The 25,266-nt window shown below is 38.3% G+C and overlaps 2 protein-coding genes across 4 annotated transcripts in view; one reads left to right on the plus strand and one right to left on the minus strand.

The window, feature by feature from the left end:
* ASB3 (ankyrin repeat and SOCS box containing 3) overlaps positions 1-11,983 on the minus strand; it is a 119,553-nt gene extending 107,570 nt beyond the window's left edge. The window contains exon 1 of one of the 3 annotated variants that reach the window (XM_032592638.1): positions 11,810-11,983. The gene's annotated coding sequence lies outside the window, so the exon portion shown is untranslated. The remainder of the gene's footprint in view (positions 1-11,809) is intronic. The other 2 variants (XM_030310580.1, XM_032592639.1) reach the window with 2 other exon arrangements.
* A 162-nt stretch (positions 11,984-12,145) lies between these two features.
* Positions 12,146-25,266, plus strand: part of ERLEC1 (endoplasmic reticulum lectin 1) — a 31,234-nt gene continuing 18,113 nt past the window's right edge. Inside the window, 10 exon segments of the mRNA XM_030310576.1 lie at positions 12,146-12,210; positions 12,212-12,349; positions 18,581-18,685; positions 20,314-20,394; positions 21,363-21,421; positions 21,423-21,438; positions 21,574-21,637; positions 22,141-22,175; positions 24,427-24,650; positions 24,743-24,872. Coding sequence (XP_030166436.1) covers positions 12,187-12,210; positions 12,212-12,349; positions 18,581-18,685; positions 20,314-20,394; positions 21,363-21,421; positions 21,423-21,438; positions 21,574-21,637; positions 22,141-22,175; positions 24,427-24,650; positions 24,743-24,872 — 876 coding nt within the window. The 5' untranslated portion in view covers positions 12,146-12,186.

Genomic DNA, 25,266 nt, shown 5'->3' on the forward strand with positions numbered 1-25,266 from the left:
CCTCCACATGCGCATGCATGTGCACTCTCTCTCAAAATAATAAACTTAAAAGAAATCTACATATGAAATATTCCAATTATGCTTATCTTTTCGCACCAGAAATACTGTGACTATATTTTGTGTATTTATTCAGCTCTTAACAATCTCTTTTTATGCATTTCTAAAGGCTTAAAATAAATTCACCCTAAGCATATATTAAAAACTCAAAAATTAGTGGAATGATTTTGTAATTTTTAAATTTTAACTCCTCCAGAGACAACTACTAAAATTATTATTCTGTATGTCAAGTTTATATGATGAAAATAAGCTTTAGTGAATTTCAGGGTGTTTTCATTCTTCTTAAATTTCATTTTCCCTTTCTAAAATATTATATAGTTGGGGCACCTGGGTGGCTTAGTCGGTTGAGCATCCAACTTCGGCTCAAGTCATGATTTCACAGTTCATGAGTTCAAGCCCCATGTCGGGCTCTTTGCTGACAGCTCAGAGCCTGAAGCCTGCTTCAGATACCGTGTCTCCCGCTCCCTCTGCCCCTCTCCCATTTGCACTCTGTCTCTCAAATATTATGTAGTTTAGCACTAATCTCTTGGTGGTTTAATTGTACTGAACCTTCTTGTCTTTATAAAACTTTAACAACGTACATACACACATCCTGTAACTGGAAAAACCACCACTTGACCCTGTAATTTTCTTTATTCTTTCAACTTTCCTATCCTTCACAGAATTTTTTTTTCAAGTTTTTATTTAAGTCCATTAGTTAACATATAGTGTAACAGTAGTTTCAGGTGTACAATTTAGTGATTCATCACTTCCATACAACACATAGTGCTCATCACAAGTACATTCCTTAATCCTCATTAAGCAACTCCTTAAACACCCATTTAACCCATTCCCCCAGCCACCAATCCTCCCAAAATTCTCAATTTGTTCTGTAGAGTTAAGAGTCTATTTCCTGGTTTGCCTCTCTTTTTCCCCCACTATGTTCATCTGTTTTATTTCTCAAATTCCACATGAGTGAAATCATATATTTGTCTTTCTCTGACTTATTTTCTTAGCTTAATACTCTTTAGCTCCCACATTCTTGCAAATGACAGGATTTCATTCTTTTTATGGCTGAGTAATATTCCATTGTGTGTGTGTAACAGAATTTTTTTTTAACTATCATATTCTACTTCCTTATCAACTCTTCTTAATGCCCCTCCAATCTCCTTTTACTCTTGCTGTGCTCACATAATCAGTGTAGTCTCAAATCTCCAATAATCCCTTCCTGATTTAACTCAAAGATCTCAGTTTCATCCTTTATGATTAATGCACCAGACACTACTAAGCAAGCACCTGATATCAATAAGGCCAAAAGAGAATAACATTTCATTGTAGGGGCACCTTATATCTGGAGCCACCTTCTAACTTAACCTCTAATCTCTTTTCTTCTTTCCAATACATTCTCTACTCTGCACTCAATTATCTTTGTAAAATAGGAAAGTAACCTGATCAATAATCAAAAATGCCTTCCACTGCATACTAAACTTCAAATTCTTTTATCTGTTATTCAACTATTTATAATCTGTTATCAGCATATTTGTCACATTCCACTTCCCAATAATACACCCTACCCCATGCTCCAGTCACACTATCCTCCTCATCAATTAAGACCCAGCAAAAATGAGGGACTCATGTTATGTGGCAAGCCATGACTATGCAACAAGACTACCAAAATAAAAAAGATAGTTACCAGCTATCAAGAAACAAATGTGGGGCACCTGGGTGGCTCAGTCAGTTAAGCATCCGACTTTGGCTCAGGTCAGGTCCTGATCTCATGGGTTCGAGCCCTGCACTGACAGCTTGGAGCCTGGAGCCTGCTTCAAATTCTGTATCTCCCTCTTTCTCTGCCCTTCCCCTGCTTGTGATCTCTCTCTCTGCCCTCCCCCCACCCCCGTCTCTCTCTCAAATAAAGAAATAAACATTAAAAAAAAAAAAAGAACCACATTTGGTGGAGAGACATACAATCAAGCAAACCACGGGGTGCCTAGGTAGCTCAGTCGGTAAAAAGGCCGACTCCATTTCAGCTCAGGTCATGATCTCAGTTTTTGAGTTCCAGCTCTGCATCAGGCTCTGTAGGGACAGTGGGGAGCCTGCTTGGTATTCTCTGTCTCTTCCTCTCTCTCTGCCCTCCTCCCCACACCTCAAAATACATAAACTTAAAAAAAAAAAAGCAAGTCAATTTAATTCAACATAAAGGCTGTGACATAAAATACAAGCAGAATACAGGGGCGCCTGGGTGGCTCTGTCAGTTAAGCATCCAACTTCAGCTCAGGTCATGATCTCATGGTTCACGTGTTCGAGCCCTGCGTCAGGCTCTGTGCTGACAGCTCAGAGCCTGAAGCCTGCTTCAGATTCTGCGTCTCCCTCTCACTCTTTGCACTTCCCCTGCTCACGCTCTCTGTCTCTCTCAAAAATAAATAAACATTAAAAAAAATTTTTTTAATACAAACAGAATACAGACTGGCAAATTATTAATTAAAACTAATTAAGATCAATGAAAGCCTCATAGAAAAAAATAAACAGTTGTTCATGGATCAAAGAATAATAATTAACCTTATGTAGCAAATACTATATATGCCAAAATCTGTTCCAGGTATTTTACATATATTAATCCCCATTTTCTTGGATGATGAAAATGAGAGACAAAAAGAGTTTGAGTTAAACAAACATAATAATAATAACTATCATTTATTGAATACTTACAACATGCCAGGCACTATGCTAAACACTAAAAAGGAACAAAATGAAATTAAGGGCTTTAATTTTTTAAAAAATCGTGAGAGATGGCAGCTTTCTCATTTTGTACCTCCACTGGTGTTTTAACTTCAATGAGATTTCCTCCTAAAATAGAATCAATTAAAGGATAAAAAAAAGAAAAGAAAAAGGATTCATTTAATTATCCACATCCTACAGCCATAATTTTTTTAACTTAAACAAAAGTATGCTTTGCCCAGTTTTCTCAACAGCATTAATCGATTTATTCAACAAATATCTATGAATTATCTACTCTGTGTGAGATAAACTAAGGACATTAATTTTCCTCCACTTCTATCAAAATTCCACTAAAATGTATTCATTCATTCCAGAAGAGAAAAAGCAGATGGGATTATATTGGGGATTAAGCCAGTGCAGAAAAAAAACTTCAATCTAGAACATGCACACAGGCACAAGAAGGCTGCACCCATGGAGAAGCCATTCCTGGCAGCAGAACCTGGAGAACTACCAAACATGAAAACAGGAATAGAAAGGAGGGGGCTGTAGGATTAAAATCAGGATGATTAAAATATGTATATGGAACAGCCAAGCCAAACCTCTTACCCCATTCCTTTACACAAAGAAAGTCTATCAGCAACTGTGTTGGTTTCTAGCTAAAACCACATTTGTTTTTCTTAATTGAGCAATCTACCCTGAAAGCATTAGAGCATCCTCATACTCCCCAACAAAGCCTTCCTTATTTGGCCATAGGCTAGAGGCAGACAGGGGAGAAGCAGCTCTTTTCCTGCATTTCAGCCATGGACCCTAAAGTGAGGCCCAGCAATTAATACCATGCTCATTTACAGAGAGCTCAAGACTCTTTTTTTTTTCTTTTTTTTCTTTTTTTTTTTTTTTTTTTTTTTTTTAAGGAAAAGCAAAGGCACAAGAGAAAAGGATGAAAATAAACAACTAACCTGAAGGAAGTACCGCTATTTCTGGGAACAGAAGATAAATATTTAAAATTTATAAGTGCTATCCTAAAAGAAATTCATAAAGACACTGCAACCATGAAAAATGAGCAACTAGAGGGGTGCCTGGGTGGCTCTGTCGGTTGAGCCTCTGACATCGGCTCAGGTCCTGGGCTCGCAGTTCACGAGTTCGAGCCCCACATCAGGCTCTCTAATCAGTGAGGAGCCGACTTCAGGTCCTCTGTCCCCCTCTCTGTGCCCCTCCCCTGCTCAGACGCGCTCTCTCTCTGTCTCTCTCTCTCTCTCTCAAAAATAAATAAACATTAAAAAAATATTGAGCAACTGGAGTACACCTGAAACTAGATAGCACATCATAAGTTTAAGTGGCAGCAGTTACTTTCTTTCATAGTAGAACAAAAAACAATAGTGCGCCCTAAAATATACGGCAAAGGCTGCTATGGTAGACTTTAAGACAACAATCAAACGCAAGTCATGAACTTTGACTGGAAAGGGAATAAAGGTAAATAAACAGTAAAAATTGAAATCATTGTTATTTTTCTAAGATGTGATAGTAGTATACATCTTAGGTTATATAGGAGTCTCTTCATTCTTAGTCATTGACTTTTTTCAACATCCAGGCCATTGGTCTTATTCAAGGTGCCACATTTTGGATTTGGTTATTTCTTAGGCTTGGCGAGAATACAACATAGGTATTATTGTACACAGCTGTTGCTGTATACTTGGAGTTTTAAAAATTCATTCTTGTACAGGACATCTGGGTGGCTCCCAGTTGGTTAAGCATTCGGCTCCTGATTTCAGCTCTCACACTGTGTGAGATCAAGCCCTGCATCCAGTTCTGCACTGTAGAGCCAGCTTGGGATTCTCTCTCTCCCCCTATCGCTGCCCTTTCCCCCACACCATCAAAATAAATAAACATAAAAAAAATTTTTTTAATTCATTCTTACAGAAAATTCTTAGTAAAAACTTTAAAATATAAAGCATGGGATTAAAAAAGAATCATGCTAGCTTGAAATCAAATTTCCACTCTCCTTTTTTCCTCCTATGCCTAAGAAACAAATTCAATATTCACATCTGCACCTGTGTATTTGCTGGTATTCTGTCACCTGTGTGTGTTATATTTTAACCAAAAAATGTCTAAAACCAAAAGCTTTTCTTTTCCTTTATCTTTCCCAAAATGTGCATCCCAGTTCTCCTATGTCTTCTTTCTTATTACTGCAGAATAAATTATATTCAAAGAAGGAATTGAAGGAGAAAAAATCAATATTGAAAATGAAGAGAAAAAGGCAATTACCTTCTTCGGCAGCCTCTGGAGTAATTAGTGCTACACAACCTCAGACTGCACACCAGCTGTTCAGCTGAGCAAATGTCGTTGTTTTTACTGGTTTTGCCCTTTTTTATGTCTAAATGAGAAACAAGAGATCTGGGGTAACTTTTAACTCAAAGCCCAACTGTCTGTTTCTCATTTGTGATTCATAAAAATTTCAACTAAAAAAATTTATAGTTTTATTATAACATTGTTTACAGCTTGGCATATATATATAATTTTGTATGTGTAAATTATATTAGAATATAGTATTAACTTGTATCACAGTTTCCTCATCAGTAATATGGGGAAAATAATAAAACCTACTTTTTGGGTTATTATGAGGAATAAGTCAAATAAGTTAATATAAAGTGCTTATTAAAATAGAGCCTGGGGGCGCCTGGGTGGCTCCGTCGGTTGGGCGTCTGACTTCAGGTCATGATCTCATGATCCGTGAGTTCGAGCCCCGCGTCGGGCTCTGTGCTGACAGCTCAGAGCCTGGAGCCTGCTTCGATTCTGTATCTGCCTCTCTCTCTGACCCTCCCCCATTCATGCTCTCTCTCTGTCTCAAAAATAAATAAACATTAAACAAAAAAAATTTAAAAAATAAAAAAATAAAAAAAAAAATAGAGCCTGGACACAACATCTGTTACATGAACAGAATATATAATAAAACTGAATCATCATTAGTTCTTACATCTTACTACTTATTTTCTCCACCAGAAGGATAAGAAAACAGAGTTCTGAAGAGGTTAAGTAACATTCCCAAGGTCAGACATATGGTTAGGTAATAGAGCCTCTGCTCCTAACACCTCGCTATTTTTTATAAAAATCTTTTAACATTTATTTTTGAGGGAGAGATAGAATGTGAGCAGGAAAAGGACAGAGAGAGAAGAAGACACAGAATCTGAAGCTGGCTCCAGGCTCTGAGCTGTCATCACAGAGCCTGACATGGGGCTCAAACCTATGAACCATGAGATCACTATCTCAGCCGAAGACAGACACTTAACCAACTGAGCCACCCAGGCGCCCCTCACTCTTCAGTTGCATAAAGTTTGTACATAATCATTTATTCAGCCATAGCCTTAATGGTGGGAATTCAGATATCCAGAGATTTTTTGCCATTATAGATAATACCACAATGAATACCTTTGTACATACATCCTTATGTATCAAGGCTTTTGTTTTTAAAATATTTTAAGTTTACTTTTGAGACAGAGAAAGAACACAGGGAAGGAGTGGGGGAAGAGTGGAGATAGAGAATCCCAAGCAGGCTTCATGCTGTCAGAGCAGAGCCCAAGGTGGGGCTCAATATCATGAACCTCAAGATTATGACCTCAGCCAATATCAAGAGTCGGACACTTAACCAACTGAGCTACCCAGGCACCCTAGGACTTTTGTTTTAAAGGAGAAAATTCAAAAAATAAAATCACTAAGCCAAAGGTTTGCATAATTTTAATAGAAATTACTAATTTTAAGACATTTATTATAGCAGGTCTATCTTTCCTTCTATAGTATCTGGATTTCCTATCTTACTAAAAAAAATGTCATCTCTACTCCAGTTACATAAATATTCTCCTAATTTCTTCATATAGATACATATCTTAAACCCCTTTACAATTTACTTTTTGTGTATTTTGTGAAGAAGGGATCTAGTTGGTTTTCTTATATATGGATAGCAAATTATACTCGCAGTATTTATTAGTTAAAACATCCTTTTGGGGCACCTGGGTGGCTCAGTTGGTTAAGCATCCAACTCTTAATCTTGGCTCAAGTCAGGATCTCATGGTTTGTGAGCTCAAGTCCTAAATCAGGCTCTGTGCTGACAGCGCAGAGCCTGCTTGGGATTCTCTCTCTCCTTCTCTCTCTCTCAGCCCCTTCCCTGCTTGAGCACACACGCTTTCTCTCTCAAATTAAATAATTTTTTTTTTAAATCCTTTTCCCACCAGGGTAAAATGTCACCCTTGACACATATTAAACTCCTTATGTCATTCCCAAGCTTCTTTCCTGTACTCAAACCAAATTACTTTTGATCTCAATAGGTCTTGGGCTCATGTTCTTTCATCCACTTAGAATAGGCCTTTCCCAAGCTCTATAAATCCAAATCCTACCATCTGTGAAGGTCCAATACAAATGCCAGGACTACTTTATTAGTTTCTACCCTTCCTTCCTCTCATCCCTTGCTAGAGGTAATCACTCCCTCCTTTGAATGTCCACAATACTTTATCTGTACAGTACTTCTCTAACACTCCCCACTTTTAATATAATTAGTTACATACAAGTCCTATCTCCTTTCTAGGTGGTAACATTCTGATGGACTTGATCTGTATCCACATCATTTTATAGCACCCTTAGTACTTGGGACAGTGCCCCAAAATCATATATGTTAGATGAATAACTGCACAACTTTCTTGTCCCCTCCCCAGATCTGCAGTTCTGCAACTAGCTGAAAATTACTGCATTGTACACAGAAAAAGGTAGCTTTGCCAAATAAAGGAGGATTTTTCTGTAATCCATAAATCAAAAGTTAAAATAACTGAAATTTAAAATTACATATTCTATACCATATTTATACGAGAAAAAGTCAAAAGACTATTAAATGAAAGTGCTATTTTTTTCAGAATAGCAATTTCTAGGCTATGATAGGATTAACAGATTCAGAATAATCTTCTACATATTTATATTGAAATCCTCTATGATGATAACCTATGTGTATAATAATGACATTAGTGCAAGGTAAGATTAAGTGACTTATGAAATACCAAAGACACAATGCAAACTACCATCTGAATTACAAGCAGAGCAGGTATTCACTACTCTGACAAAATTCTGAAGCGCTAGGAAGGTCTCCTGCTTGCCCCTAAACATCTTTGCAATCAGTGAGCTATTGCCTAAAAATTCATCATGAATATTCACAGTTTCATTTAAGAGTCTAAACCAGTAGTTCTCAATCATGGGCCATTTTTCCTGCCAAGGGACATGTGGCAGTATCTGCAGACATTTTTAGTTGCCACATGAGTGGGAGGGATTGTTAGTAACATTTAGTGGACACAAACCAGGTGATGAGGGAGCACAAAGCAAGCTGAGGGCACAGTACAGGCTAAGAGCACCCCTGCCCCCAGGTGGAATATGTGTGATATTCCTCAGACATTCCTGGCTACTCAAGAACAAAGGAAAGGGGTTTAAGCGCTTACCATGGTAATGTGGGAAACTAAGGCAAACTAAAATTTAAATTCCCTTACTGCCTACAGCACATTGACAAGTCTTTGAAACAGACAGAGTAAATGGGAACCTTGGCTTAACATTACCCTGACCCCCCAGGATCCTGTAAGTCTACTTTAACATATAAAAACTTCTTTGGAAACTTCCTTGATCTCAACTCCCCCACAATACACGCTGGCAATCATACTCCAAGCTTACGGCCGGCTGATATACATCTGAAGGGCCTCATGACTGAGGTTTTACTACACTGTAATAAATTCATTTTCCTAATAGGAGCTAGCCCCTCAAGATCCTGGAAACCTTGCTTCCAAAATACTTTAGAAACTTACTCTATCCCATACCCCCTCCTAACCTTAGGATATATAATCAGTTACCCGGGGCGCCTGGGTGGTTCAATTGGTTGGGTGTCTGACTTTAGCTCAGGTCAGGAACTCGCAGTATGTATGTTCCAGTCCCGCGGCAGGCTCTGTGCTGAAGCTTGGAGCCTGCTTGGATTCTGTGTCTCCCTCTCTCTCTGCCTCTCCCCCACTCACATTCTCTCTCTCTCAAAAATAAGTAAGTTTAAAAAAAAACTTTTTTAAAAAATCAGTTACCTGTCACAACCCCAGTGCAGCTCTTTCTGCCCACAGGTCCTGTCCCCATGCTTTAATAAAATCACCTTTTTTTGCATCAAAGACATCTTCAAGAATTCTTTCTTGGCCATCGGCTCCAAACCCCCCACCATCACCCCAAAACCCCATCACCAAAGAGTTTCTTACTTATGTGTTATTTATTTAGACACCCGCCCCCCTTATGTGAACATAAGCTCTATTGAGCCAAATTCCATTATTATAGCCCCAGAGACTAAACCAGGGCCTTATAAGTATTTTTAATTTTTATTAGTTAAATGTCTTTTTCTTTTTTTTTTTTTTTAAAGACTTTAAGTAGTCTCTACAGCCAAAGTGGGGCTCAACTCACAACGCTGAGATCAAGAGTCACATGCTCTACCAACATAGCCAGCTGATGCCCCTGTTTTGTTTCATTTTTAACGTTTATTTTTTGAGAGAGAGAGAAACAGAGCATGAGCAAGGGAGGGGCAGAGAGAGAGGGAGACACAAAATTCGAAGCAGTCAGCACAGAGCCTGATGCGGGACCATGAGATCATGACCTGAGCTGAAGTCAGACACTCAACCCAGGTGCCCCTGCTCGTCTTTTTCTTTCATGACAGAAAGATTTCCTATTTTATTCACAAGGATTATCTAATTATTCTCCTAAATTTTCTTATATTGTTTTCTCTTTTTTGTGTGTGATTCATTGAAATCTTTAATCCATTTGGAATTAGTCTTTGTTTGTATACTTGAGAAACAGAAATCACATCGGATGATTCCAATGCAAAAACTCTACAATAATTCTGACCTGTTGGATAAAACTCAAACACTTCTGCAGAACATGTTGATAAGGTTTTGGGGTGACGGGGGATCAGAGCTGACAGCCGAGAAAGAATTCTTAAAGATGTCTTTGGTGCAAAAGGTGATTTTATTAAAGTACAGGACCCATGGGCAGAAAGAGCTGCACTAGGGCTGTAAAGAATGACGGGTTATATACCTTGAACTTGGGGGAGGTATAGTCCAAAGGGAAGTTTCCAAAAAGACTTTCATATGCTAAAGACTCACAGATTCCTGGAGGCCTAGCTATTGTCAAGCTAAGGTTGTTTTTGTCTCCAGCAAAGCATTAAAATCAAGACAGTAGGGAGTTTTCTTTAGCCAAGGATGGGATTGCCTTTTTCTTGTCAACTGGTAGGGACTCTTATCAGTTTAACCATTTGCTTTTTGCCCTTTCCTGCTTTCCTGTTTTGGGGTAGTGGGAGTTCCAAGGTATATCATACATATCCCAGCTGGGGGCAGGGGGTGTGCTAGCTTGTACTTTGCCCTCAGCCTGCCTTATGTTCCCTTATCAATACAAACTGATTGCCTCTGTTCCTCTGTAGTATCAATCTCCTGCTCCTAATTCCATCTTATCCTGCCCTCTGACTACATCAAAAGGTCCAAATGGATCATCAGAAAGAATTATGCTTGAAATGCACTTCCCCATCTGCCTGCTGAACTTCTATAAGTCCTTAAAAGCCCCAGTTCTACAGTCACCTCTCCTAGAAAGTCTTTCCTGTCCAACCCCAGAGTTCCTCCCTCACTTCCTTCTTCATATCTCCACTTTCACATCTCTCTACTGTATAATATACACTACCTGCTTCATAATATATATAAAGTACTTAGACTAGTGCCTACCACAGAATAAATGCTAAGTAAATATTAAGTACTATTTTATTACCACACTAGGTCGCAATTATTTGTGTAATCTCCCTTGCTAGACTATGGGGGAACAGAAGACAGAGACCCACTTATTTGCTATTATTTTACCAAACCCACTGGTCTGGCACATATTAAACACTAATAAGTAATAAATAAAGTAATAAACAAGACCTCAATTCTAGACAGAAGTAATTTTGATACTGTGCATTCCCTATGTTTTAAATGAAAAAGGAAATTTTTCAGAAGAAAATTGCCGTTCCTGCTTTTTTTTAATTTGGTTCAAATTTGAGGAGTTCGAGCTTTACCCACCTCCAGAAAGACAATTCTTGGTGCTCCATAGCTACCACTGTATAACCTAGTATACTGGAAATGAAAACCATGGCATGGGGAGGGGAACTTAAAATTTTTTATCTTACTCTGAATGCAGTCAAGAGTTCATAACCTCACATTCTCTTGGCCCTGAACTTCACATAAGTAAACTCATCAGCGCAGCGCCTGGGTGGCTCAGTCCGTTAAGCGGAGAACCTCGGCTCAGGTCAAAATCTAGCAGTTCCTGAGTTCAACCCCAACATGGGGCTCTGTGCTGATGGCTCAGAGCCTGAAGCCTTTTCAGATTCTGTGTCTCCCTCACTCTGCCCCTCTCCAACTCGCGCTCTCTCTTTCCCTCTCCCAAAAATAAACATTAAAAAGTAAATAAGATATAACAAAAAAAAAAAAAAAAAAAAGGAAATTTATCAGTTTCCATGATGACACAACAACCCTATACGTCAACCCTGGAATGAAGGAGAAGCCCCACGGGTGAAAATGCAGGGGCTGTGATGTCTAGCTGCTCTCTTCACGAGGAGTCTGCGTCCATACCAACTTCGGAGAATCACAGCATTCTTTTACTGAGGGAAGACAGGATTCCTCAGCTCCAGTATCCCCTAACCTAGGACTGCAAAGACAGTGAGCAAACCGCCCTGCGTTGGTCAGCAGCTGCAAGGCACTGAGATGACTACAGCCCAGAGTAGAAGAGGCGGAGAGAAGCTTCAAGCGGGAAAGATGAAACGCAGAGACGCTACGTGCGGAGAAAAGGAGAAAGGAAAGCAGCTGGAGGATAGATCAGCCAGGAACACCGCCACTTCTCACTTCTCATCTCCACCTCGAATCTTGGCATCCAAAATCTACACCCGCCACTCTCACTCTCTACTTTCCGCTCCAGGGCGAGCCAAGCCGCCGCCCACCCCTAGAAACCGGGCCGGTGGCAGGAGGGGGCGGTTGCAGCCTCCCGGACTCACCGGCTCTCGGTGCCGCCACTTCTGCGCGGAAAGGCCTGGTCCGAGGTGCGGTCTTCTGAAGTCCGCTCCCCAGAAGCCAAGATGTTGGATTTCTCCTCTCCCCGCAACCGCGAGAACGCCAACCAGCGTCCGGGCTTCCGTAGGCAGACGGCTTGGCGGCCCCGGATGTTGATTGCCGCCTGCCCCGGAAACGGTGGCGGAAGGCCCAAGGGGGCGGAGGTGGCGTTGCCCTGCTCTCCGGAAGGAGACGTGGCGGCGGTTGGGCCCCCGGCTGCCTGGGTGCTTAGTAGTCCCGCCGCCGCCTCCTCCTCCTCCCCCTCCTCTCCTCTGTGGGCAGAGGAGGCTGTGGCGGCGGCTGGAGAAATCGGCAGCGGAGGATGGAGGAAGGAGGCGGCGGCGCGCCGTAGTCTGGTCCAAGGCGGGCCGGTGTTATTGGTCCTCTGCGGCCTCTTAGAGGCGTCCGGCGGCGGCCGAGCGCTCCCCCAGCTCAGCGATGACATCCCTTTCCGAGTCAACTGGCCCGGCACCGAGTTCTCTCTGGTCAGTGCCCTTGCGAATCCTGTAGCTATCTCTCTCCCTCCTAGCACTAGAGTTTGGCTCCTTCTCTCCTTACCTGCGCGTTGCTCCCCCAGAACCACCTCTGCAGGCGCCTGCCCCCTTCCCTAATCCAAAGGTTCATTACCTCTCATCCATTCATTCATACAGCAAGTGTTTAGCGAACACACTATGTAGTTGTGCCTTCCATGCTAAGCATTGGCGATTCAGAGATTACCTGCTCTCCCCCTTTTAAATGTGTCTCATTAGACCGTGCTTACCAACACTCCCACCCCACGGAAGCAGCTTTTTTGGAAATTCAGGCGCTTACGTTGAATCTTCTCTTTAGAAAGTCAGCTGCAGTTCTTCCTCCACCAGCCGCCTTCTCTCCTTTAGTATTGCACACAACCGGATCGACACAACCGGTTACACTGCAGATATGAGTTCCCTTTCACACTCGGTATATCTATCTTGTATACACACACGTGCATATGTGTATACGCACAGCTCTGTCTCCTTCAAAGTTGTTTCTGAGAGAGCTATTTGACCTGTGGGATGTTAACGATGCTCTATTCAGAATATCCTTTACCGTGTTAATGTATTGCAGTCGTAATACGTAAGACCCCAGAACATGAGATTTTATGGTCAGTTTTCCTAGAGTGATGAACGTATTTATAACTTAACAGTTAACGAGGGGCGCCTGGGTGGCTCAGTCGGTTAAGCGTCCGACTTCAGCTCAGGTCATGATCTCACAGTCTGTGAGTTCAAGCCCCGCATCAGGCTCTGTGCTGACAGCTCAGAGCCTGGAGCCTGTTTCGGATTCTGTGTCTCCCTCTCTCTCTGACCCTCCCCGTTCATGCTCTGTCTCTTTCTGTCTCAAAATAAATAAATGTGGGGCGCCTGGGTGGCGCAGTCGGTTAAGCGTCGACTTCAGCCAGGTCACGATCTCGCGGTCTGTGAGTTCGAGCCCCGCGTCAGGCTCTGGGCTGATGGCTCAGAGCCTGGAGCCTGTTTCCGATTCTGTGTCTCCCTCTCTCTCTGCCCCTCCCCCGTTCATGCTCTGTCTCTCTCTGTCCCAAAAATAAATAAAAAACGTTGAAAAAAAAAATTAAAAAAAAATAAATAAATGTTAAAAAAAAATTTAAAAAAAAAAACAAAAAAAAAACAGTTAACGAAAATTTGCAGTCCTTCTGTCTTTGGGGAGTGCTCTGCTGAAAAGTCTTCCTACCACTGTAGGCCAATAAATTGCACACTTAAGATACTACACTTAAGATACTTACCGTGTAGTAATTATTTATTTCAAATTGAAGTCTTGGAAAATACAAAAGCTTTTTTTTTTTTTTAATTCTTACTCCAGTTAGCTGCAGTCATTCCATGTGGGATGACTATTTTGTTCTATTACCATATTGTTCTATTACTACTTCACTGAAACAAGAATAAGTGGTCGCAAGCAAGATTTACCAGGATAACAAATGTCATGGTTACCACAACGGATTTCTACTTGCAGATGTTAGTTTTTGCGAGTATTTCACACTTTATTTCTCCATCCCTGTGTTTTCAGTTCTCCTGTTCTGGTAGTTCAGTGATTCTGAAACTTATCTAAGTAAATATTTCTCTGGGAAGCCAGGTTTATATTTGTGGTAATTCCATTAAATATTGTTACTTTAAAATACTTATATAAAAGTGTATTATAAGTGAGACATAACTTTAGCAGTCTTGAGGTGAGCATAATTTATTTAGTCCAACCTCTGTTACTGTTTTAAAAGAGCACACAAAATGAACATGACAAGTATTAAACAGTGTGGTCATTAAAATATTTTACTCTTGCACCTGTTGGTTTTTTTTTTTTTTTTTTATTAAAAAACGCACACTGATATGCAGCCTTCAAAACTTACTGATGTGTTAGGTGGATGACTAAAATCAGCCTTTTTCAAGGTTACTACAAAATTGTTTCATTTTTCTTCCGGCGGTGGTGTGTGCTGGCTGAAAGAGGTTATGGAAGATCTATTAAATTTATCCTGTACCAACCTTTCACATATCTATCAATTTTATTTTGAAATTGAATTTTTAATTCTTTTTGACAGTGCAACATAATTTAAGATGGGTATATCTGAAGAATTTTTTTTTTAAGTTATTTTGAGAAACATCTAGGGACATTTTCTGTTAGTTGGCAAAAGGTCTGTGGCTTTCATGCAAAATAAACCCCAGGAGTCATTATCATTGGCCTTTGGGTTTGTTTTAGTATTTTTATAATCTTAAGGCTTCCCTTCCTACTTTATGTAACTGGCACTACAGCCCTCCTCACCTGGCACTGTCATTTTCTTTTATGAGCCAGTTGATTGGACATACGTAAACAAGCAGCTGTATGAAGGAGGATAAGGGCCTTTATCTCTCTACAATTGGAAGTTGGAAGAGACTGGATTAGAAGATGTGAATTTTTTTTTTTAGCTTTAAAATTGTTCTGTACTTTAATCATCTCCCCATTCAGATATATCAAAACAATACATAATCTTTACAATCTCGCTTTCATATTTACTTAGAATAATTATTAAGCACCAACAAGGAATACATTTTTTTAACATTTATGTTCATTAATTAATGGCTATGATATTCTTTGTTTATTGGTTTTTAGCGTTCAGTTTTGTGTGTGTGTATATTTTTCTTCTGAAATACCTACCATCTCTGTGTCTATTAAAGTGCTCAACAATTTATTACTTCACAGAGTTCATAGATTTCACCAAAGTAAAACCACAAAATAAGTCTAATTTTCTCTTCTGTTGTTAACATAGAAATGTATTCCCTCCCACTCAAACTTCCCCCAGACACTATGCTTGGGAAAAATGGTGACCAACTCTATTTAAGCATGTTATATATGTTGGCAAGTTGTGCCACTGAGTTTATTTTACAGCCTCTTTCAAGATACTTTTGTCTTTATCCTCTATCTTAATTCCTCCAGACCCTTGTTAAACATTCAGCATTTCTCCCCTGCCAACATATTTTTAAAGTTCCTAACCTTAAAGTACCATACCCCCTTGGTTAGTTTCATTATATTAAAATCTGATTTTTATCAGATTACTAATAGGGCCTCTTACACTGAAAATACTTTAGGGTATTAAGTTATATGCAACAACTTTTTTCCCTATCTAGATACATTCAGAAGTATTTTGTTTCTTAACTTTTACTAAATCAAAAAGAAACATTTTTGTTAGATCAAAAAAGTTTTTAAGTTAGAAAATCAGAAAAGGTTAACTTCCCTGTAATTTTTTTTGAAAATGTAGGGTAAAGTTTGTTAAAAATTTTTACTTGGTAATCCCAATAAGTGACTATTTCAGCAATTTTCAGATAGAAGAATTGCTACTTGGTCTGTTTTATTCAAGAGGAAACCCGCTCTTCCAAAACTTAGTGAAAGAGAAATCTTTGCATCTTCTAACAAGTGATGGCTTTTATTGTTACCTCTTACTTAGACCTTAAAAACAATAGACCAGAACATAGCTGGGGCACAGGGTTGCAAAAGCACCTGACCCCGGGGGTTCCAAACAGACCAGGTTCAGCCACTCACCCCCTAACAAAATCCAAAGGCAGAGAAATGAGTGGTGTGAAACAAGACAGGGATTCATTTCAGTGATGCCACAGCTGAAAACAGCAGACTAGCTTCTCAAAGACTGTCTCCAAAGTGCCAAAAATACTGTCAGGTTTATATATGGGAAATATGGGGCAAAGGTGGTGGATATGTGCAAGTAGGCTTTGGAAGTCAAATCGATCATTATCTTGGAGTCCATCATGGGTGAGGTCTTGCTGCCCAGGGCAGTCCTTACTGTTTGAGAGTAGTTTTGGTTCCTGGGGATGCTTTGCCAAGAGACAAGCTGGAAAGAAAAACCCAACTAAAAAGTTTGAGGTCAAAATGGAGGTAGCTGAAATCCTCTTTCAAGAGGAATGAATTTCTTTATCATATAAACATAAAGCCCCAAGAGTGGTTTTCATTAAAAAAAAAAAAGGATTGTCTTCCTTCCTTTGCTGTAATTCCAAACAAGCAGTTAGTTGCTTTTTCCATTGTTAGTATTTTGGTGAACAGTTTAGTAAACAAGTCAGTATTGCTGCCCAATTCAACTTTGAACATCAGAGTTGCAGGTACTTCACAAATAGAGGTAAATACAGTTAAGTCATATGCTACTGGTGCTGCAGGATTTTTTTTACCTCAATACCTAGGATTCGTTGTCTCACCACTTCAAAGAATGAAAAGGTGGACACAGAATGAGCAGTAGGGGAAAGTTTATTATAGACTCTAGATTAGAAAGTAAGAATAGTAGGAAAGCTGTCTCTACAGAGAGGGGGCATTCGAAGGTGAATACCCAACAATAGTGGTTTCACACTGTTTTGTAAGGTTCTGGTCATCACCCCCATACAAGTCCCCTTCCTTCCTTCTCAGGTCCTACCCTCATTGGCTTGATAGCTCTAGGTTCTGGGTTGTCCATTCCTGATTGGCTTGTTTCCACTGTATGAGGGGTGGTCTATGGCCATATCATTATGGGTTACTCATTATGGTCTCATACTTATTTCTACTTAGGTCTTTTGTCAAATTCCTTAGGGACACCTGAGGGGGGAGTAGGTGGTGTCTCTTGCATTCTTAAGAGGAACCTTATGCCTGAGGGCGTTTGCTGTGGTCAGACACTCCCAGCATTGTTCCAAAATACAGTTTCCCACCCCACCCAACCTCAGGTCCTATCCTTTCCCTCTCTGCCTATTTTATCCTATCTTCCCTATTATACTGGTTGTCTTCACTACAGTAAAGGGATGATTTGGCAAGACTTCAGGCCAGCCATTGGTAAGCAGATGTGAATCCTGCTTTGAACAAGACACTGTCATACATTCTGCATATATCTGAAAAACATCAAAAGGCATTATAAATGTTATAGCAATTTGTTGGTGCAACTAAATAAATGTTTCTAAGAATCACTTTATCATAAATTTGGCTTTGCAGCTCTCACTTTCAACTCTGTTTCTCCTCTTCAGTTACAATGGTCTTTTAAACAAGGATCTTTCGTCACAATACAGGAGCCTATATAGTAATCTAAAAAAAGGCTAACAAAGCTGATTCAAATATGTTAAGGGGCACCTGGGTGTCTCAGTTAGTTAACCATCTGGCTCTTGGTTTTGGCTTAGGTCATGATCTCAGGAGTTCCTGAGTTTGCACCCTGTGTTAGGCTCTGCACCAAGAGTACACAGAGCCTGCTTGGGATCCTCTCTTTGCCCCTCCCCTGCTCTCACTCTGTCTCTTCTCTCAAGATAAATAAATGAACTTAAAAAAAAGAAAAAAAGAAAGCCCCAAATATTTGCTACCTGGCCCTTTACAGAAAGTGTTTGCTGACCCAAAATGTATACTAAAAAAAAAGTTAAGTAAGCATAGAGGATTCTTAGTGATTTTTCTTTTAAAAGTATTTTATCCTGGAGCTCCTGGGTGGCTTAGTCGGTTAAATGTATGTGTTCTGGTCATGATCTCACAGTTTGTGGGTTCAAGCCCTGCATCAGGCTGTTGCTATCCAAATATGAGAAAGAATGCGCTATGTTATCTTCAGGTGTCCCATCTGACGAAATTGAGAGTACATTTGTAAAGTGCTGTAGATTTTCACATATAGATGGTAATTGTTAATAGAACTAATAAGTATTCAGCGATGGTGTATCTATGTATATTCATTGCTTCTTAATGCTTTTTAATCCATATTTTAACCTCAGTCTGTGCATTACCAGTTTTTCGTTTATACTCCAAATTTCAGTTGTGTTCATTTTTTTGTTATAACACTTGGATAAAGTATGTCATCTCCTTTTGTCCTTATTATTATTTAATATATAGAATATTTTTCCCTGCCTTTGGAAATACATTTAAAAGTTTTTCTGTTGACATGATGAATTACTTTGACCTAAGACTGTAAATTATTGGGACATCTGGGTGGCTCAGTCAGTTAAGCATCCAGCTCTTGATTTCAGCTCAGGTCATGATCTAGCAGTTCGTTGAATCGAGCCCCACTTCAGGCTTTTGCACTACCAGCACAGGGATTTTCTTGGGATTTTCTCTCTCCCTCTGTCTCTTCCCTTCCCCTGTGCGTACTCTCTTTCCTTCACTCTCTCTCTCTCTCTCTCTCTCAAAATAAATAAATTAAGTTAAAAAACTAAGACTGTAAATTATTCAATGTACTACAATTTAACCAGAGAAAATAATGTGTATTTTTTGTTCTTTTCTAGCCTACAACTGGAGTCTTGTATAAAGAAGATAATTATGTCATCATGACAACTACACATAAAGAAAAATATAAATGCATTCTGCCCCTTGTGACAAGTGGGGATGAGGTAACTTTTATAAATATATTGATAATCCCTGTCACCAAAGATATTCTTTAAAACATTGCAAACACATACTTTAAAACTGAATGACACCATACAGTGTTATTGCGATATTATTAATTATATTCCCTATGCTATAGTTTTTTTTTTAATCGGTGACATTTATATTATAACTTGAAGTGTGTACCTCTTAATGCCCTTTGTCTCTTTCACCCATTCCACCACCCCCTCCTATGTGGCAACCACCAGTTTGTTCTGTGTGTTTATGATTCTATTTGGTTTAATTTGTATGTTTGTTTTTGTTTGTTTTGCTTTTAAATTTGACTTATAAGTAAAACAATATGGTAATTGTTTTCTCTGATGTATTTCACTTAACATAATAACGTCAAAGTCTAACCATGTTGTTGCAAATGGCAGGATCTCGTTAATTTTTATGGCTCACTAATATTCCATTGTATGTGTATACCACATCTTTTTCATCCATATTTGGATGAGCACTTGGATTGCTTCCATATTTAGATGCTATAAATAATTCTGCAATAAATACAAAATATGCACATAAAAAAAACTGAATGATAGGTTTCTCAGTAATCCTGTTTACCATAAAAGTAGTAATCACTTTTATTATTCTTGAATTCTTTGATTTTACAGTTCAACTAGGAAAAATTAGCAACCAGTTTTAATATTTTGAATGAAAATCTAATTCCGTGCTTGCTTCTTTTATAGAAATGAGGGTTTTGAAACAGCATAATTTTTAAATGTATATGTGACATTTTTATAAAGAATTTCTAATAAATCTATAGGTACCTATACTTTTTCCCTACCTTAGCTCATGCTCATTTCTTCCTCCTGAAATGCCCTAACTACCTCTTATCCATCCTTCAAGGCAATGACTTCTTTCAAGATGAAACAGGAGAGTCAGCATGGTAAAATGAAAAGGACACCAGCCTAGGAGCCAGGAGGCTGAGGTATAGGCTCTGGTTAGCTGTGGAACCTTGAACAAATTTGAAACTCAGTACTTCCACTCAGTAAATTTATTGAGCTAATTACATAATATTTTCACAGTCTATAAAATGGAAACATTACAAACTCAATGAGTGCTTTCTTAGGTTTTGTTCAGATTTGAAATCTGTGAAAGACAGCTGTTTCATTTTCGTTTTAAACCTTCTAAAGACATAATATACACGTGTGTGCAGTCTTACACATATGCCTATGGCATTCAAGTCTGAGATGTAAACATATATAGGAAACTGGGATGTACCTTAAAACTTTCCCATACATTCTGCAAGATTCTCCAAGATTCAACTACTCTGAGGCATTCATAGGTAGAATCGTTCGGATGCAAGTATTTAAAACTTCTGAAATAGGTTTATAAGAATTGTTCAGGAAACTGATACTCAAAAACCTTTTTTTTAAGAGAAGAAAGAATGGAAGATTATTCTATGGCTCCATATTTTATACATCATTTCTTTTGAAAGAAGTGGCAAACCATAGGCTCTTATTAAAAGTTTTGACTTTTTTTTCCTTTTTTATTTCCAAGCATTTGTGATTTGGACAATGAGTTAATACCCAGACAGCAGAATTGGGTGAAGTTCTAGAATAATTGTAAGTATTAAACCCTAGTTCTTTCATAGGAAGAAGAAAAGGATTACAAAGGCCCTAATCCAAGAGAACTATTGGAGCCACTATTTAAACAAAGCAGTTGTTCCTACAGAGTACGTTTTATGTTCACTTAATAAAAGTAGAAAATAAATTTCCAAATAGCCAATAGACCCTTAAAAATAATTCTACATTTCTTTTTATTATGTTGTATCAAATTTTAAGTTAGTTGTAAATCAAATCATATTGCTTAATAGTATTTTGTTCATTTAAATTCCTGGATAGTAGATGCAGCAAACACCCATTAAAACTGATTTCAAATAATGTCACTTACCAAGTTGCTTTGAACGTTTTCTAGTTCAAAGGAAAGTTTCCTTATATACAATTTTAATTTAAAAAAATTTTTTAATGTTTATTTTTGAGAGAGAAAGAGACAGAATGTGAGTGGGTTAGGGGCAGAGAGAGAGGGAGACACAGAATCCGAGGTAGGCTCCAGGCTCCGAGCTGTCAGCACAGAACCCGGCACAGGGCTTGAACTCATGAGCTATGAGATCTGACCTGAGCTGAAGTCAGACGTTCAGCCGACTGAGCCACCCAGGCCCCTACTCCTGATCTATTCTTAATGCCTAAAACAAGGCTTAGCCACGGGGGCCTGGGTGGCTTAGTAAGTGTCAGACTCAGGTCATGATCTCATGGTTTGTGAGTTCAAGCCCAGTGTTGGGCTCTGTGCTGTCAGTTCAGAGCCTGGAGCCACCCAGGCACCCCAATATACAATTTTAATTAAAAAAAATGCTAATTGTTATTTTTTTGACTATGTCAAAAATAGTCCCTAAGGCTAATAGTTATCACAGATCCCACATGTATTCTAGACCTTCACAGAGTTTTCACATACAGCTAATTAGTGAAAACAGTGAATATGGCTTCAGAAATTTCATATTTTTCTGAGGCATAATAATGTTTCACCTAATGAAAGCTTACTCTAAATCTTGAGGGAAATCTACTCAACTACATAAAATAGAAGAAAGTAATTCAGTTGAGTTAGTTATGTGGCTTTTGTATGTGTAAATACATCCATTTTTCTTAGATTGAGTCTTATTGGACTTACGAAGTATGTCACGGAAAACACATTCGACAATATCATGAAGAAAGAAAGCGGTCAGGTACGTTTTTCTTCAAAACATCAAGTATGGAACATTAGAAAATGAGATTGTTAGTAATTAGATTGATGATTTTCAAGTTATATTCTTGGAAGTTGCAAAATACTTACTGTATTTTTATTTTATTTCCAAATATAGAAAGTAAATATTCACGAGTACTACCTTGGGAATATGCTGGCTAAGAACCTTCTATCTGAAAAAGGTTTGTTTCTACAGAGTGATTTAATAGTAATGCTGGAATTTGGTTGAAAGTATATGCTCAAATTGGAATTTAAAAGATCTTGTCGGAAACTGGGTGAATTTTAAAACACTAAAATAAATTTCTGAACAATCTCTTAGAAAACTTTTTCAAAGAGGTTTTTTCATTTTTCGACCTCAACAAACAGTATCCTTTTTGCTACCTATTAATCAATTCTATTAAATCTGTTAAGATAATACACGTTAATGTTACATTTATATAGTGTTAGTGTTAGTCTTTTCCTTGGTTTAACATAGTTGTTATGTATGGAAATAGAAATGTAGATGTATCCCTGCAATTGTGAAATAAAATAAAAGTTGTAAGATAAAAATTATATGTATGTTTGGGATCTTCTTTAGAAAGAAATTTAAAATTAAAAGGGTGATTGAAAACTTAAGTCATTTGTATTTTATATATAAGTCACTGGTCATTCTTTACACCTACCTTACTTTTATATTATTCCACAGATCAAGAAGCAGATGAAAAAGAAAAATCAAAAGAGGCAAGTGACAAGTGTTGATTTTTTTTCACTCTTAACATCTATTAAGTGAGGCATGAACTTACACAACTTAAATGACAGAATTTAGTCTTGTGTTCTTTACCTATTGCATACCCCAAAGGATTGGGTCAAAGAAAATTTTCAGTATGTTAGGTTTTTCTGACAAAAGTTATACTGTGATACTTTTATTTACTTTTAAGATCATAGAAAAATAAAAAAATTTACCAAAGATATCTGGGAAACTTTTCGTAATAGCAGTGTATCACTTCGAGGCTTAGCAGTGGTTCCCTGTGTTTAACATTGGAAAATTATAAATTAGAGCTTTTGCTTTTTTCCCCTTGTTTGGTCTCTATCTCCCATGGGTAAAACAGATAAACTACACAAGCTACCAGACTGCAAGCATCTTCAAAGCAGGGACTGTCTTTTATCTCTTTACCCCACAATGCAAAGCAGAGTGCCAAACATAATATCGGCACTTCATAAGTGTTTATCAAATGTGAATGCATAATTGATGACTGACAAATAGGATTGTTTAAAAAGAATGATTCCTTAGGGTACCTAATCACAATTTTTAAATGCCCCTATAGTTCAAGGAATGCTTTCTGAATCCTAAGCACTCCCATAGAGTTATATAACCTATTGATAGAGGATATTTCTAGAAGTGGTTTCATATCATAACGATACTTCTATTAGACATAAAGTGAAATGGCAAAGACCTTCAAAGGAATGCCTGTAACTTGAAAAGGGTGGCTTTGGGGGGAATTGATAAGCTAAGCATAGACACACAAAACATTGCTATTTTAAAATTTTAATTTTGCAGACTACCTTTGAGATAAATATTTATTTACTGTGGCTCTGGAGGATAGCAAGATGGAATTCAAAGTGTGAAATGATAAAGGAAGAGGAAGAAAAGGGTAAGGGAAGAAAACTAACATTTACTGAGCCCCAATTTATAAGCCAGGTACTGTGCCAGGCATGTAACAAGAGGTAATGCTTAATTTTCCCCCCAACCTTTGAGTATGTATTATTATTCTCCTTTCACAAATGGCAAAAATTGGAATTTAGTCAAATTCAGAAAGCTGGTAAATTCAAAGCTTGCCTCGGAACCCAGGATTTTCTAATTCTAGATAGTAGCATGAAAACAGCTTACAAGAAGTATCAAAATATTTGTCCCTAGAAACATTTGTTTATTTCCTGTTTTGGAGATGGCACTGACAGGGTACCAAAGTGATACAAGATGAGCTCCCTGCCTCCAAAGAGCTTGCTTGGGGATATTATTAACAATTTTTTTAGGCCCATTATATTGGACTTTTCTTTGGTTTACATAAATAAAATATAGGCGCTAGCTCTTAATAATCCTTGTCTTCTGAGGTGATCTATTTTATTCCTCCATTCAATGAAAATTTCTTCATTTGTCCTTTACTGGCTTTGAATAGATTGAGATAGGAGTTTACACTGAAAAGTATGTCTCTTAATATTAATGACAGGGAAAAAGTAAGCAGATTGATGAACAAGTACAGTATTGAGATTCCTGTTTTAAAAGATGGGTTTTACTCTGTAGCCCCTCTTTTTGACAAAATAGACTTCACATCTCTAGAATCTAAAGAGTAACACAGGCTTTCACTAGAAGTTTAGTATAGAAAGCTCTGACTAGACCAGTATTATAAGTTCCTGTATTTTATCTTAGTCTCTTTACAACTCTTGAAAACAATTCATATCAATCAAGATTTATTCTTTTATATAAATGTACATTTACTTAATATCTTAATTTTAGCATCAAATAAAAGTTTCCCTTTTTTACTGTAGTAAACTAGCCCTGAAAATATGTATTTGGTCAAATAAGAATTCAGGAATCAAAAGAATGTTAGAGGAAGAATATATAGAAAATATGGAAATGTTACCTTTATAAATGTTGGTTTATAAATAAAATGTAGTTTCTTCCTTTACGAATAAGTGCTTCTTGGGGCACTGGATGGTTCAGTCGGTTGAGCATCTGACTTCGGCTCAAGTCATGATCTCACAGCTCGTGAGTTCGAGCCCTGCATCGGACTCTATGCTGACAGCTCAGAGCCTGGAGCCTGCTTCAGGTTCTGTGTCTCCCTGTCTCTCTGCTCCTCCCCAGCTTGCACTCTGTCTCTCTCTCAAAAATAAATAAACATTAAAAAACTTTAAAAAAAAAAAAAAGTGCTTCTCCCATCCTCACCCCCACCTCCATTTCTAATGAAAAGTCTGTCTTGTACTTTTTTTTTTTAAGATTCCCACTAAAAATATCGAAGGTCAGATGACACCCTACTATCCTGTGGGAATGGGAAATGGTACACCTTGTAGTTTGAAACAGAACCGGCCCAGATCAAGTACTGTGATGTACATATGTCATCCTGAATCTAAGCATGAAATTCTTTCAGTAGCTGAAGTTACAACTTGTGAATATGAAGTTGTCATTTTGACACCACTCCTGTGCAATCATCCTAAATATAGGTAGGACATGGATTCAATATTTTAAACATGAAATGCACACATGCTTTAAAGTGGCATAGGCTTAGCTTTAATGCTTTGTTCTTACCAAATAGATTCAGAGCATCTCCTGTGAATGACATATTTTGCCAATCACTGCCAGGATCACCATTTAAACCCCTCACTCTGAGACAATTGGAACAACAGGAAGAAATCCTAAGAGTGCCTTTCAGGAGAAATAAAGAGGTAGGAGAATTATCTAACAGTATTTTCTTGGTGCTTCCTTTTCCAAATTTCAGAGCATATTTCAATATTTTAATGATTCCAATAGCATAGTAGTTAATTATTTTCTGACTCAAAATTTTAAATTCCATTTTTTTTTAATGTTTTTATTTATTTTTGAGACAGAGAGAGACAGAGCATAAGCAGGGGAGGAGCAGAGAGAGAGGGAGACACAGAATCCGAAGCAGGCTCCAGGCTCTGAGCTGTCAGCACAGAGCCTGATGCGGGCTCAAACTCATGGACTGTGAGATCACGACCTGAGCCGAAATCGGACACCCAACCGACTGAGCCACCCAGGCACACCTTAAATTCCATTTTTTAATTGATTTTAATTATTTTCCTTATTTTAGTGCTTCTC

This window comes from Lynx canadensis, chromosome A3, assembly GCF_007474595.2.
Source record: "Lynx canadensis isolate LIC74 chromosome A3, mLynCan4.pri.v2, whole genome shotgun sequence".
NCBI classification, from domain to species: domain Eukaryota; kingdom Metazoa; phylum Chordata; class Mammalia; order Carnivora; family Felidae; genus Lynx; species Lynx canadensis.